General features: G+C 42.8%; 1 protein-coding gene across 3 annotated transcripts in view; it reads left to right on the top strand.

Annotated features, from left to right (window-relative positions):
• LOC138447912 (pleckstrin homology domain-containing family G member 4B-like) overlaps window positions 1–16,880 on the top strand; it is a 1,180,303-nt gene that overhangs the window by 806,605 nt on the left and 356,818 nt on the right. For all 3 annotated transcript variants that reach the window (XM_069604450.1, XM_069604440.1, XM_069604433.1), the window contains exon 9: window positions 15,325–15,423. In XM_069604450.1, coding sequence (XP_069460551.1) covers window positions 15,325–15,423 — 99 coding nt within the window. The remainder of the gene's footprint in view (window positions 1–15,324; window positions 15,424–16,880) is intronic.

Here is a 16,880-nt window from a genome sequence, read left to right as displayed (position 1 = left end):
CGCCAACACTTGTACAAAGCCTTCACTGGTGGACAAGAGGAAATCTGTCCAAGGGGAAACCCTTTTACGATCCCGAGATACAGGCGGTAGTCACAACGGACGCATGCCTGTCAGGGCGGGGAGCACACCATCTCCACCACACAGCTCAGGGTCTCTGGTCTCACTCAGTGGCCAAGAATCATATCAACCTGCTAGAGCTTCTGGCAGTATTCGGAGCGCTTCAGGCGTTCGAGCCTTACCTGTTGAACCTGTCAGTGCAGATCCTGAAGTACAGCACTACAGCCAAGTTTTATCTGAACAAGCAAGGAGGGACTCGTTCACCAAATCTGTCCAAGCTTGCCCAGAAAATGTGGTTATGGGCACTCAGACGGAAAATCTTCCTGTCATCTCAACATGTTCCAGGGGATCTCAATTCTGTGGCGGGCGCTTTGAGCAGAGATCCCCTCCCAGAGGAACACGAATGGGGTCTACACAGAGAAATCGTAGAAGATCTCTTCTCTCAGTGGGGTTTCCCCACTATAGACCTATACGCCACAAGCGAAAACAGACAGTGCCTAGGATTCGCATCCAGGTTCCCCCAACCAGACTCCCAGGGGAATGCCCTGTGGATGAACTGGTCAGGGATGTTTGCGTACGCTTTTCCACCAACACCTCTCATCAGGAAGGTGGTCAACAAGATGAACAGAGAATCGATGACGCTCGTCCTAGTTGCTCCCATGTGGGTGAGACAACCGTGGTTCCCACACCTACGCAGACTAGCGGTGTGCGAACCCATCAAACTCCCGGCCTGGTACAACCTACTGTCCCAGCATCAAGGTCAGAAAGTGCATCCTCAACCCAACTCAATGAACCTGGCAGCATGGCTCCTGAGGTCACAGAGTTTGGACATCTCAATTTACCGCAGAGATGTATGGACATCCTAAGAGAATCTAGGAAGCCAAACACGAGGCACTGCTACTTTGACAAATGGAAAAGATTTGTTATCTGGTGTCAGAATAAGCAAATCAACCCAGTTGATTGCACTCCTTCCACAATTGTCACATACATGCTCCACCTGCTGGACGCAGGGTTGGTTTTTAACTCACTAAAGGTACACCTGGCAGCGCTGTCAGCATACACCACCTCCCATAACAAGGTGTCGTGGTGGAAAGTACCAGTGGTTAAAGCCTTCATGGAAGGAGTAAAGAGACTTCACCCTCCCATTTCAAACCCACCACCAGGATGGGACCTTAACGTGGTGCTATCTAAACTCATGGGGCCCCCATTCGAGCCCATGCATAAAAGCAGTCTCAAACACCTGACTTATAAGGCGGCCTTCTTAGTAGCAATTACTTCTATAAGAAGGGTCAGTGGAATTCAGGCTCTGTCAGTGCAGGATCCTTTCTTTACGGTTCATAAAGATAAACTGGTTTTACGTACATACCCTAGGTTCTCACCTAAGTTTATTTCTAAATTCCACATGAACCAGTCCATCGAGCTTCCGGCTTTCTTCCAAGACCCACAAAGCTCGGCTGAGGTGAAACTACACACCCTAGATGTGCGTTGGGCGGTCCTATACTATGTAAACAAAACCAGACCGCTAAGGAAAACCAACCAGGGGTACTAGACGCGTGAGGGATCATGGGTACAGTGGACGTCACACTAGGGATAGTATTACTGGCACGCCCTGTGTCGATGCCCATTTTCGAGTTTCGAAAAACAAACTGTAATACTCCGCAGCTTCCACTAGATGTCGGCCTATGCACAGCATGTGAATCTAAGCAGATACAAGCATCAGAAATACGATTACGGTGAGTAATGTATCCCATATGCAAGTCCTGCCCTTTCTGCTTGACCTTTGTCACTGCCTGCCTTGCTTTAAGTCCAAGGGCCTCATTACGACCCAGGCGGTAAGGGATTACCGGTACCGGTAAGGGCACTGGTGCCAGTAATCCCTTATCGCCCAATTACGAGGTCCCTTTGCGGGTCCCTACTATAAGGAAGGGACCCGCAAAGGGACCTTGAAGGTAATTACGGTACCGCAATTTGCGGTACCGTAATTACCGCCTTCCCTATTCCCATTGAGCCCTATGGGGCAAAAATGGGAATGGGGAAGGGCCAATGGTGAATGGGGAATTACCACTCCTCCAACCTTGGAATGGGGCGGTAATTCCACCATTCACCATGGCGGATTCCGGCATCAACCATGGCGCTAATGGCGCCATTGGTTAATGCCTGGGTCGTAATGACCCCCCAAGTCTCTAAGAGACATATAAGGCTGGCATACTCATTTAATGTTGATTCTTATATGCGCTTAATTCCTTAACAATAGTAACTTAATTCCAAAATAAAAATGTGGCAGTTATCTAATATTTAGCTCCTAGTGCCTGGCTGGCAGTAACTCTGGAAAAAAGTAACCTCTGAAGTGTTGTTTTAAGTACTTGAGAGCGGCTTCTGGTAAATTAGGGCAGCAAAATGTTGGTATTCCTGAGGTGTGGAGAGAGTGGAGAGAAACTCTTGCGTTTAGAAAAGGACTGTTGACTGCCAGCGAGTTTACGTTGCATGTTGATGATGAGAAAATTGAGCATTTTTGATGGCCGTGCGCAGATAGAGCTTGTTAGCGTGAGCGGCTGCACCGAGCCTGTAACTGCCTGTTTTTAAATATTGCAAGCACTTTGACCGATGATCGTGGCATTACATTTCTATTCATGGAGATTTCTTACGGGGCTTCCTCGTCTCATTTGGATTCATCAGCGTTTTGCAGTCCTGTCGCGTGCGTATGTAATTTGAGTTTCTCTAACTGGTTGCTGTTTTTCTATGCTGGCGTGCCTGTGTGATCGCGTATCACATGACTTGGATTTTTCCATGTTTCCGAGTGATTTTGGTTGTTCGCCAGGTGCCATTATTAAGAGGAGTGTTGAATTGACCTTCTATCTGTATGTGCTGTTAAAAAAATATATAATACAGGACATTTTTCTGGCCCTGGGTGTTACTACTGGGCTTGATTCCACTGATGGTATATATATATATTTTTCACCATACATTTGGTATGCATAATATCCTATTTCGCCAATTTCTGATGTTCTGGCGGTGGATGCCCCTAGTCTGAATACCACATCAATGGGTATTTTATTATTTGCTGATTATGCAATATACATGAGTTGGTATAAAGCTAACGCTCTATCCAATTGTGAAAATACCAATCCATTTTTAAATTACCTGGCTATTAAAACATGCCCATTTTATGTGCTTTACAATGACCATGTTCATATTTATTCTGTCAGAAGTCTTTTAATGAAATTAAGAATGGGCATTCTTCCTTTAGCGAAACAATCCATCATTTTTTATTTCTGTGTCCTGCATATGCCAATATTCGTGACAATTTGAAACCATGGCTGAGGGCAAGGGGTTATCATATTTTGTCCTCTGCCCTGTTGCTTTGTAAATCACTGTCCACTAGGGACAGTATTGATGCTGTTTTAAATTATATCATGAATGCTTGGCCAAGAAGGACGAGATTATTTGGAGAAACCTCATAAAATTCGGTTTATTTGTCCACTGCTGCATTGTAACATAGCTTAGCTAGTCACCTCCTAGCATACAAATAATTGCTCATAAATCTAGTAGGGCTCTTTTAAGTAATATTTATTGCAATCCTACTACTATTTTAATCTGATGATGATATGCTTTTGTATTTGTGCCATGCTTGTGAATTGTATTGTTGCATGCTTATGTTTATTTACATGTTTGATATTGCTAGAGCTACGATGATGATGATGCTTTCATGATGATTAATGAAATGAAATTAGTAGAAACACACAGGAAAAGAGCTCTGGGATTGGGAAGGCTGCAGAAAAGGGAGTTCCAAATGGATGAGTGCTGGGCCTGGAAATTATGTGGAGGACATTGGGCCTTATGCATGAGGAATCCTAATGCAGATTTTACCTGAGGCAGTCCTGCTTTAGTAGAGGAGAGAGAAAGAGTCCAGAAAGAGACTAGCTGACTGTGAATTGCCCAGAGATTCTTGCCCTTGCTGGCTCTGTCCCTTAAAGAATTATTAAGAAGTTATTATCTCCCCGACCTTTACAGAATGGCTGAATAAGGCACATGAGCTGTACGAGATAAAAATCCTGACTGCAATGTTATTAGAATCACATATGTACATTGACATGTTATTGAATACTACAGGTCTCATAAGGCTGTGGATGAGGGAGGAGCAAGACCAACTAGGTCAGTGTTGTTCAACTCCAGTAAATTTTGGATTTTCAGGACACCCCTCATCAATATTCATGATATCAATGTGCATACATTTATTGTAAATGTATGCACATTTGTGCTCATGAATATTAATGAGGGATATCCTGAAAACCTGTCAGGTTTCCGGCCCTCAAGGCCTGGAGTTTGACAACTCTGAACTAGGTGATCGGAACGCCGTCACAGAGACCCTCGTATTCATTGACTGGAGGAATACGGTAGTCTAAACATGCATTTACTAATTTAACTAACCCGAGGATACAGTAGTAATAATTTATGTTGTTCATTGTCCGTAGCACCCTTCCTCTGAAGTCGCCATTGTCCCAGCTGGGGTTGGGAGGTGGGAGGGAAGAAAGAGGTAAAGTTTTATTAGAGAACAGGGCAGGTTATACTTTAAAGATTTTCTGGGGGAACTGTTATACTTCTGTGGATTATTTTGTTTTTTGAGAGGTTTAATTCATTGACTTGAACAGTTCTGTGCTTTTGTAAGATGCACTTTTCTCCAATGTGATCTGTTTTACCTCTTTCGAATACTTAAATAAAAACATATTTTCAAAAGAAAGTGATTTATAAAACCCCACAATGTATTGGGACATTCCAGATAGAATGCTTTAACATTTTAGTGTGCAAACCCGATTTCTTGCTACATTTAAAGCTAAGTGGAACCTCGTTTAATGACTGATGAATTATCACCAACCAAATTGGGATGGGATGTTGTAGTTTGTTATTTTGAAAGATATCCTGCTTTCACTGTATTCAAACCTGAGTGAGATTACATTTAAATAAGAACAAATAGCAATTCTGTTCTGTGTGTGCAGTGTAAAACAGAGAGCAGTATTTGTAAATGTTAGCCAAATAAACTGAACCACAATCGTTTTTCACAGATATAGTCAACAAGCGGGGCTATGAACCGAGGTACATGCTTCATAGCCTGACAGAAAATATATAAAACCTGTGAAAACCATAAATATTTAAAAAATAGATTGGGATGAATAAGAGGTTAGTATTTGCATTTACATAGAAAAGATGCGCTTTCAAACAAACAGTAAAATTTCACCAAACACACTGTGTTGAAGTGAGAGGATCCCGAATTAGATACAACCACACCATTCCAATGTAATTGGTTGTATAGTTGTGTCCCATCCATAGTATAGATACATCAATATTCTGTGCATTATACATTGTTAACGTAGCCACTCCAAACTCAAGCTTGTAGAGTTTGGTGAAATCCACCATAGCGTGTATATAATTTTCTTGTTGTCACAGATGGCACAAGAATCACTCAAAATCTTAGATGCGGTTCAAGCCGTTTTATTTAAATATCAGTGTACTCAATGGCAGCCCTTCTCCCCCCGGTCTCAACAAACCTCCACCCTAGAGCAGGCAAGCTTATCTCTAGGTTAGTTTATAGTGAGTGTTTCACCCTCAGTATGCTTATTACTAAACGAACTGAGATGTTCTGATAAACGTTCTTGTTATTCTCTCTCCAAACTCCCTTAGTGACTTCCTAACTTCTTCTCTAGCCAGTTGTTAGTGCTTTAAATGGATATGGGATTTGTGCCTCACAGCAATCTGTTTAATTTTTACTTTTCCCCTCACGCTCACATTCTCCTCTCCCTCTCCTTTCCTTCTTAATATCCTCTGTCTCCTATTCCACCTGCCTCTAATATACTCATCCTCTGTCCCTCTGATGTCTCGCATTTCTGAAAGGCCTCCATCCTAAGATGTTATTACTTCTCCTCATTCCAAAGTCCTCCGTCCTCCACTGTATGGCTCTTTCCAATCCATTATACAACTCCCTTCTCTATAACATGTTACTCTACTCTACAGCATCCTCCTGCTCTCCATAATTCCATCCTTCACTCTACAACTCTCTCCTCCACTCTGCAATTCCCTTTTCCACTCTACAACTCCGCCCTCCCAACTACTACCCCTCCTCTTTCCAAACCACCACTCCTCCTTCCAAACTACTCAGACAACAACCTTTCACTCGCACATTCACTTCACACTCGCTCCTTACTCTCCTTCTCCTTCCCTCACTTGCCAGCACTTTCACACAACACTCAGAACGCAGTACCACTTTCACTTACTAGCCAATGCCTCACGTTCTCCAGTAATTGCTTTCACACTCCGCCATTCCTACATGCTGGTCTCTTGATCTTCCACCTCCTCCTCTGACCTCAACCGAATAACCCACACTTCCTCTTTCCTGTGGTCATTTTAATTCCTCTCCCCCTCACTGGAATGGGTCTCTTTCCTTTACCAAACTGGCCCCAGTTTCCCTACCCGGGACGATGTGATGATCGGTAAGGTTACAAGTATCAGGCTCAACCCACCCACTTCCTCTGCGTGGGTCCATCGCGGAACAGCCATGGTGGCCCATGAAATTGAAAGTCCTTGTTAGTTTTAGGGGGCCTGGTTCCTGCCACCCCTCAGGTAAGTCCTAGTTTAATGAGGGCTTTTGTCCCTCTAATCAGTCCGTGGCCAATACGTTACCTTCTACAATAACCTCCGTCACAGTCCACTGCCCTTCCTCCCTTCTACTGGTCTCTTGGTCATCATCCACCTGTGACATGACCCGAATAACTCAAGCTTCCTACCTACACTGCCCTCCCCTTCTCCTGATTGGTTCTCTTTCCCTGGACAATCTGGCCCTGTCTTACACACCCCGGATAAGCAATATGCCATGCAGTTTACAAATCGGGGGCTAAACCCCACCAGCTACCCTTGTTTGTGCTGACTGCGTGAAAACAACAATGACGGCCTGGGAGGTTTCATGTTCAAGTCTGTGTTTGGGGGCTTGTCTCTGTACGCTCCCAAGGTAAGTACTTGGTTTATGGGGGTTAATTTCATAGCACATAGCAGTGGCGATATGACTCTTTCAGCTCCTCTGCCGGCAGATGATGTGCTCAAGAGGAACTGGATGTTGCTGGTCGGGTCGTGGTCTGCTGGTGGTGGGGCGCTGGCTCATGGCTCACTCACGTTTCGGTGTCTCTAGCTGGGCTTCTCAAAAGCGTTGCTGAAGGAAACAACAAAACACAGACAAGTATTGTGCTGTTGAGGCATGGCTTGAGATAACAGTGGTTGTGACAAATCAACTTCCGGGGCACCAGTGGTCGTGGGATGAATATCGGTTTTTAAACCATCAATCAACCCCACACATCTAGTACACCAAAAGGGATCCAAACAGATTGGAACACAAGTTAACTATAATCTGCCTCGCCCAATTTTGGTCATGTGGACGGACCAGCAGGCCTATCTCCACAAGGTCGTATATCGCTGGTTAGTTGCAACGCATCGAAAATACAATTATTAACCAATGAGAAAAGGGACTGTCCAGTCAAGGTTGTATAAAAATTTCTACTTTATTATTAGTACAACAGGCAGTTCTAGCACACTACAAAATACAACTTACACTGTAAAGGAACACAGAGGACAGACAGTTTCGCAAAGAAAAGGGATGCACTCTGGATACCGACAGGAGGGTAGTCGGTAAAGCAATCAGTCTTAACTGGTTAAGGTTATTTGGTTTCAGCATCAATGGAGCAAGGGGTTGTAAATGTCATAAGGGGCCTTCAGAGAAGAACCAGGGGACAGAACCACAAGGTACCTGGTGTGTGAGATGTGTTTAGTGCTCGACAGCGTCCAGTTAGTTCCAGGGCGCTTTGCAGCTTCTGCGACAGAATTCAAGACGGGAGACCACAGCAGGTATCAGGCGGCAGGCAGTTCTGCAAGTGAGGCTGGACGGACGGCTGCAGGCTGGCCTACACGGCGGCTCAGGGTCAAGCATCGTCTCTGTGCTTGTTGGCAGATCTGGTAGGCTGGCTGAGGCGTCTCGGACGGCTTTAGTGACTGCAGCGTGTTCGAGGGCTCAACTGCCTCAACAATGTACTTAAAAGATGGACACTAGTTGATGCTTGTGTGCCACTCATCCTAGCCTCTTCACAGGGCTTGTGGTGTCCTTTCATGGTGCACGGCCGGCCCAAAGCTGAGGAGAGTGTTTGCAGGCAACAGCATTGTCCTTTGTTCAGAGACTCTCTGGCACTTCCCAGTTAGGAAGCTTGCTGACAGAACCTATCAGGGCACGCTGAGTGCTGGCTGGGTACCGGTTCTGGAGCTGCTGGATGGGTCCTCAGAGTATACTGTCCTTGTCAGAGGGGTTATGGAACCCCTCTCAGCTGGGGGTGTGAGGACTACCATGGAGAAATCCAGAGGCAGTCCTACCCCTGAGGTGGACAGTGGCATTTGAGAGGGCCCTCAATTCCTGCCCCCACATTCTGTTCTTGAGCAGTCCACCTTTATCTCATGCCATACCACCTCAACAAAATATTTGTAAGGCACACATCCCAACTCCCCATAGAAAACTAGCAACTGGAGAGAGTAGGGAAAGTTAGGAAGTCCCTCAGGGAAACAAGAAAGATAACATGTTCAGCCTTTAGGTCCCCTAAGGAGCCAAAGACAAAACTAGGCAGTAGGGGTCAACCGTCTGTATCTACTAACCTGGGGGTTAGGGACACCTGGGTTAGGGAAGAGGTTTGATACAATACGAGAGAGGGAGAGGGGGCAGCCCTAGGGCTCACAACATTTTAAATAAAAACGTTTGAACAGCCTCTGAGATTTGAAGTGATTCTTGAGTTATCTGTTACACCTTTTAGAATTAGATTCAGAAATATAATTAGTTGAGTCATCGTGCAACTGCATGCGTGCACCACATCTTAGTCAGATTTGCACAGGCAGGCCAACTTCTATTTCTGTAAACGAGCTACAAATGTACATATATTTTATTGTGGTGACTTCCCCAGTTGTCACTCTAAATGCAGCCTGTTTCTTGTCCCAGAATTGCAGGGTTGGATTTTATACCATGGGGTGGTAAATTAGGACATTCACCTAAAGCGATATCTATAACTGAATCCACATAATATCCAACCAGGGGTTTCCATAAATGTTCTCTATCCTGTAATAGCTCATTTGAGAAGGCTCGGGGTACATGTGTATTCTTACCTGGACAATTGGTTAATTTGTTTGTTGAACAGGGAAGGGGCAGTGAAGGTCTTGAACGAGGCTATGAATCTGTTTCGTTTAGGTTTATTCTGTGCAACAGGTGCACAAGTGTGTCGGTCTGGGTGCAAAAAAGGATGCTGGGTCTCATTGTCTTGTATACCACCGATATCATTTTTCAGGATGCAGGGAAGGCCCCTCCAGGAGCATTTGTACCTTCAGTGGTTAGAGATTGGGAGGCAAGAATCCCATTGGGATGGGTCTTGTTGATCTTAAGCACCCAACTGATCAAAGTATTACCATTTCAGGAACAGATTTATCAAGTTATGGTAGTGCTAGAAACATCATTATCATAATGTGGAGCTCATGTGGATCAGTATCATGTCCAAAACCTGTAGTGAAAATAGGAAGCAGAGCTTCATATCAGCATGTTGGAGTGCTGGAGTTGAGGATGATTCAGAGGTCTCCGAGAGCCTTTCTCCCATTGGTGGTTGGCAAGTTAGTCAGGATTCCAATAGACAACAAAAAAGTGATGTAATGTATAGAGGTTATTAAAATATCCAGTCTTCAACAGCTGTGGTGCTATCCAGTAAATTATATGAAGTCTCCTGGTAAGCTGCTAACTGGGGCTATGTCCTGTGGCTGGTCAGGACTATCTATGACTTAAAGAAATATTGCAAGCCCTGAGTTGCGCTTATCCAAAAAGAGTCTTGAGGTGAACAAAATGTGATTACAATATGTCTTTTAATTGCTCAGACATAAATTGCAAAAGAAAGATGTTTTGGTACATTTCATGCTTGTAAAGAAACAAAAATACATAGATTCAGGTTACAGTTGCACCACTGTTAAACTTTCAATTTCCAATTAGGACACTTAACGCACATCTTTTTCCCTGGGTTAATTCGGTTTGAGTCAATAGAATCACCTTGACCTTGCTGATATGTAACAAATATTGTTTCTTTAGATTTTTACAAATGATGATTGATGGATGTGTGCCTCGGCACGTGTTTCCCCACCCTGGTTCAGGAGGCGTGACAGAGTGTCTGAAAGTCTTTCAATTAAATCCTTTCTCAAATTATAAACAAGAAGGCTGATATCCCTGTGATACAAAGGTAGAATAGTTTTCTGAGTGAGATTTAAGGACTTTGCAATAGTTGTAAATAGAGCAGATTGAAAATTGTTGAATAACGAGAATGATATGTGTACTTACTATGTTGTAGTTCTCATGTATGAAAAGTATAAGGATCCGGCCAATAATGTTGGAAGTAACGAATATGAGGTCAAGAGTTGGTCCTAGAGAGATAATACAGATTAAATTATACCCATGTGTATTGACGGCATCTAGAAAGATAATCTGATCCTCATTTGAATGTTTGTTTTAAACTAAAATGTCTACATGAAGGCATTTAGAGTTTGCTTACCTGAACGAGTTAAATGGTTCGGGAATGCCGTAGAATCGAATGGTGAGGCTGCCATTGTTGGTACTTCATAATTCAGCCGTATTTATCCAACGCGGTGACGTCATTGCATAAACATACGCGGTGACGTCATTGCGCCGGGTCGAGTCTGCCATTTTGGGTCAGGATTACATCTACGATATCGTGCATACTGATCAGATGAATTGGAAAATATATTTTGAATGTGAAAATTATGGGACAAATTAATAGGCCCCCATTATCACTACAGTAAAAGGCTAAGATATGCCAATAGGTGATGAGAAATAATTATGTTGTGTAAATCGACACTGATGAAACGAATTGGTAAATCCCTAATGACACTAGATGTGACTGAGACAGGGCCAATAGGTGGAGGTGAGTTATCAAGCTCTATATTTGAACTGGATCAGAAACTGAACCGGAGCAGTGTGTCTTGAAGTAGTGTGGGTATGACTGCAGGTCAATCATACCTGATCCTAAAGTGTAACTTATGTACTACATGAATAGACAATCAGAGACAAACAATAAATTCAAAAATGATATATGAATATTATTGACCAGAATGATTTATGTCCATATTGAGAGGTAGGACAGTATTCAAGATATGATTGTTAAAGAAAGTGGTAAAGTTCTTGGTCCGAATTCAATCCAGAATGGCATGTGTCCATGTTACAGATCCATTTTGCTTCCTGTTTATGCAAAATCTTGTCCACATTACCTCCTCTCAGAGGAATATTGATTTTTTTCAATTCAAAAGAATATCAGTGCACTGAGTTGATCCTAAGTATGGTTGGTTTGGAAATGCGCTTATAGCGGTGTTTTTGTATCTTCATTGATTATAGCTCATATGTGCTCCCCTATTCTTTTTTTGAGTTGCCTAATCGTGCTTCCAATATATGTGAGCTCACAAACGCATTTGATGCCATAGATCACATGGGTGCTGTTGCAATTTATCAATTGTTTGATGTCGAAAGTTGTGCCGGTAGGCATTTGAATGGTTTTCTTGGCGTTCTCTGAGTATTTGCATATCTGGCATTGGCCACACTTGTAGTTTCCCCTTAGGGGTGCTTGTAACCACATTGAATTTGTTTTAGCTGGTTCTGATTGTCTGTGTTGAAAATGAGATGGACTTGGTATGTCTCTGAGGCTTTTGGATTTGCGAAAAGGTATGATTGGGTGTTCGTCTAGAACTGTGTTTAGGTCTTGGTTTACTTTGAGAATATTCCAGTTTTTGTATAGGATTTTTTTGATGATATGGTTAGCTGCGTTGTAGGTAGTGATAAATCTTGTCTTCTGTTGGTTAACTGTGGCCGGTTGTGGTCTTTTATTTTGTAATAATTGCTCTCTAGTTCTTCCCAATTTTTTGTGATAGCTCTTTAGATGAAAGCATGGCTATACCCTCTTGAGCAAAAAATGGTCATCATTTGCTGAACATGTATTTCGAAATTTGCTTGGGTGGTACAGTTGCATTTGAGCCTTAACATTTCACCGAAAGGGATGTTATTGATGACATGTCTAGGGTGGTTACTTGTCTCGTGCAAGGTGCTATTTACTGCTGTTGGTTTGCTGTATAACGTTGTGAAGCTCATATAATTCTGTATGTAGAGGTTGATGTCCAGAAAGTTGATGGATTTTTGGCTACTTTGCATTGTCAGTTTTAAGTTATACATATTTGTATTCAAGTAGGTGAAGTAATTGTTAAGTTGTTGTTGACTGCCATTCCAGATTGGGATAATGTTGTTGATGTACCTCGCCCAAAAGATGACATTGTTATTGTCCATGAAGGATGGGTGCCACCATGCGTGTTCAAGCTCGTAGTGCCCCATGTATAAATTAGCATACGATGGGGCGAACTTGGCACCCATGGCGGTACCTTGGATTTGTCTAAACAGTTGTCTGTTGAAAACGAATATGTTGTTGTTAAGGGTGAAATCTAACATTTCCAGGATCATATTATTTTGGTCATAGTAAGAGATAGATCTGGTCTTCAGAAAATATTCCGTTGTATGTAGACCTTTATCAAGAAACGTCCATAGTGACTAACCAGTAGTTTGGTTCCCAGTGTAGGTTTTCTAGTTGCTGAATGATATGTTTAGTATCACGGACATAGGAGGATAATGACGCTGCTAGAGGTTGAAGTTGGTGGTCTATGTATTCCGATATATATGTTCTGTGAAAGATCCAATGCTATTAATGATGGGTCGAGTGGATGGTAGATGTGTAAATGGATTGTGGATCTTTGGTACAAAATATACTGTATATGTTACCCGGAAAGATGTATTCATATATTTGTATTCTTCATCTGTAATTAGATCTGAGTCTCGTCAAATTTGACTCATAAGTTTCCAATCTTATTGTAGTTTAGGCAGCGGGTTAGTGGTTAATTTTTCATAACATTCTTTGTCTGATGTACCTTGGCCATTTTTATATAGTCTTCAGTATTAAGGAGTACTATGTTACCTCATTTGTCCGCAATTCTAACTGTGATGTTGGAGCCATCCTGCAATTCCTTTAGTGCTTTATTTTCGAGTAGTTAGATTATGAGGAATTTTATGTTTTGTGCCTTTCAGATAAATTATTCTGAGGTCTTGCTGAGTGACTTTGAAAAAAGTGTCTATTACATTATCAGGTGCTAGCATTGGTTGCAATATGGACTTTGGTTTGAGAGTAGTGGTGGCCGAGAGGCCCATATCGATTTCTTGTTCTGATGCAAATGATTCCAAAGTATATTGTTCATCAGGGTCTGGTATATTAAGTAATTGCATTGTTTGTTCAACGTGTTCCACTGTCAGGTCTGAAGGTGTGCTGTAGGTTGTTGGACGTTTCTTCATTTCCATTTGTGCAAAGAATTTTTTAAGTCTTAGTTTTCTACAGAAGTAGAATAGCTCCACTGTGGTGGAGAAGTAGTCATAACTATTAGTTGAACAAAATTTCAGTCCTCTGTTGAGTGCCTTAATGAGATGAGATGGGATGAAAGATCTTTGGTTGTCAAGTTAATCACTAAGTCTTGCATTGGGGAATTCTGTGATCTGGTTTTTAGTCCTGTTTTTGTTAGACTTGTGTTTCGACCCTTTCCCCCTTCTGCCCCTTTTGTACTTGGATTGGTTGTTGATGTATTGCTTCTGTTTGCATCCATTCTTGCATAGCTTTTCATTACTTTTTGTTGCATAAATTCTTCTAAAAAAGATGATCGTTTGCCCTTTGATGTGGTATGTTGTGACGAGGGTTATCTAGTGGTTTGTTCTTCCACTCTTGGTGGGAGGCCTTCTTCCAAATCAATATCACTAGTAGTGTCTGTATCAGAAGTAGACGGTGTGGTAGGTGTGGATTTTGCTCCTTTAGGTGTTTTGAATGTTTGTCTTGCCTGTTGGTTGGGGCGTTTATTAAATGTGTAGATTGATGTAATGTATAGTTGAAAGCAGCAGGGAGGATCAAGTGGTGTGGAAGTGGATATGCAAACAACAGGTTTAAGTATCACAACATCCATCTTTCAGAAAAACAGAATGTCACCAGAGGTAACCTAAGCCGAGCATTAACACATTTCCGCAAAAGAGAGATGGACTTCTACAGTTCAAAAATGGTGTTTTCAAAGATGATGTTGAGTGGTAATGTTTTGTTTTTTAGTTCTGCAGACATTTCTGCATGCGCTAGGCCCTCCACCAAAGACATAGCTGCATCCATCAGGCTGTTCACCAAAGATGTGGCTTGATGCATTATACCCTCCACAACATGACTCCCTGCAAAGGTTGAGCACCCTAGGCATGACTGTCTGCCTTTGGACAGCCGCTAGACGTGATTACATGGTTCAGGCCTTCAACCCAAGATATGGCTGAATGATTGAGAGTTTCCATCCCAGACATGGCTGTACAATGCATCTTTCCACTTGTACATGGTTGATTACACTAGGCATTCCAACCAAGACATGGCTGCATGTACTAGGTCTTCCACCCTAGACATGGCTAGTTTATCCTGTCTTCATCTGTCATTGATGCATGCATTGAACTTTCGATCTTCGCCATGGATGTCCTTTGCTAAGTTGTCCACCCTAGAAATATCTGGATATATAGGAGGTGTTCCATTTTAGACAAGACTGCATGAAAAAGGTATTCTGTTCTAAACATATCTAGCCACACATGGCCACCCTCTCCAAATGTGGCATCATGAGTAAGTCCTTCCGTCCCAGGTATGGTTGCATGTACTGCCACCTAAGACATCGGATTCTGTATTGGGCCTTCCACAGTAGTCCTTTCTGCATGCACCTTACACCCCAGGCATGTCTGTATGTGAAATATGTTCCTGAAGGTACAGTTTTGTGGCTACGAAAGAAGGGGTCTACATGCAGTAACAGACCCATTGTTTATGGCTGTTCAGCTGGCATTGAGCCTCCCAGTGACCTCTGCTCCTTCGTACTTTCTCAGTATTTCCAGCACCAGTGAAATATGCCTTTTTTGCCCCTTACAATGTGTCCATGTTCGAATGTCCCCTTCAAATGCTCCCAGTAACCTCTGCTCCTTCCAACATTTCAATAAAACCTAGCCGCTTCAAACTTTCTCAGTATCTGCCAGTGGTTGACAAGTTACTCTGCCAGTAGCCTCTGCCTTCTCTAGACTAGGGCAGTGTTTCCCTGTAATCTCTTGTTTTTTGTTTTGTTTTACAGAGACTGGAAAACTTGCAGCAAGGGTGTGAGGGTGCCTGCAGTTTACTGCAAAGTGCCATAGAGCCTCTGAAATATGCTGCGCTACCGGAAAAAGCAGCGGTAAGTAACTCATACTTATTGATGAGAAGAGAAAAGGAGTAGGTGGAAGCGGAGGGGGTATAGGGGTTCAGTGAGCCAGCACAGAGTTGTAGCCCATGGAGAAGATTATTAGAAGGATGCATAGAAAGTCAGCACAAGAAGGAAATGAAAAGATGATACAGAAAAGATACAGGGTGATGTAGAGACAGAAACACAGCAAGGCGATAGAGATATAGGAAATATGTGGGGGGCAGAGGCTGATGGCTGCTTGTACAATGCAGAGACTTCATGATTACTGATTTCTTCACATGAGGCACTGAGGCAGACGCAGTTTTATTTCATGTTCTCAAAGTCAATCTCCTGTGCATTATGAGACTAGTTAAGTCAGCAACCAGCCGTTTTTGTAATTTGCTATTTATATCAAGGGGCTATATAGTGAACGATATCATGGTGTCCAATCAGACATCACACTTAACTGTGAGAGTGGGCGGAGCGTACAATGATTTATTATGGGAATTCAGGACGAACATAAATGCCCTTAGCACTTAAGCGATTATCAAAGTGACATTCTGAGTTCTGAGAAATGAAATTGTCTTTTGACTTAATTGCCACTTTAAGGAAAACCAATTTAGAAAATCTAGGTGCTCCCTAAAATGCCTTCCTCACCACTTCTGGCCCATGGGACTCTTGTCAACAGAAACAGCTACCCATTTGGTAGGGGGCACATATTCTAAACTAAGGATTGTACCCCTCATCCACCTTGTTACATCATTCGACTATATTCCAAAACATTCAAACCAAATAAATTGAACAAGCATTGATACTTCAAATGGGTCTTGCCTTATTTTATGCCGGTCCTCCCATTATTTCAATTTAAAGTCCTTTTGTGCAAGATATGCGTCATATGCCATGTCACACTCTCTTGTGCTTACTTAGACCCTCACATAGCCAGGTACTTCATATATCGGTGTACTGCTCCATATGCCAGTTCCCACTCATCTGACCAGGTTCTTACATGTTAGCTATATGCAACCTCATGTGCCCTGCTTCTATTATCTAATAACCAGGCAAATACTTGTATGATCCCAGGTCATGTCCCCTTTCGTCTGCTCTTATGGGATTTCTTTTCAGGGAAGGGGACAGAACCGGAGCATGATGCACCACAGTACAATTAACAAAGAGAATAGCGGGCGCATGAGTGACCTACTTTGCACATGCATGCTCTCGGCTCCAACCGCCATACAGGACAGACACCTTGAGCAACGGCTTTGCTACCATGCACCTATTTATCATTTTTCCTTATTTGTGAAAGTTCTGCCAACCCGTGTCAGGGGTAAAATCACATGCTAAGGTACAGCCATCTTATGCAGGTTGTTGTCTCATATACCCAGGTACTGTTATTTTAAGACAGGTGTAGCCTTACAAGCTTGCCTACAGTCATCATATCCCCCAAAAAGCTTTGTATGCCCTGGTGCAGC

This window comes from Ambystoma mexicanum, chromosome 1p (genome assembly GCF_040938575.1).
Source record: "Ambystoma mexicanum isolate Mex_15411 chromosome 1p, UKY_AmexF1_1, whole genome shotgun sequence".
Lineage (NCBI taxonomy): Eukaryota > Metazoa > Chordata > Amphibia > Caudata > Ambystomatidae > Ambystoma > Ambystoma mexicanum.
The sequence above is the reverse complement of the archived record's forward strand: the minus strand, read 5'-3'. Positions and strand labels throughout refer to the sequence as shown.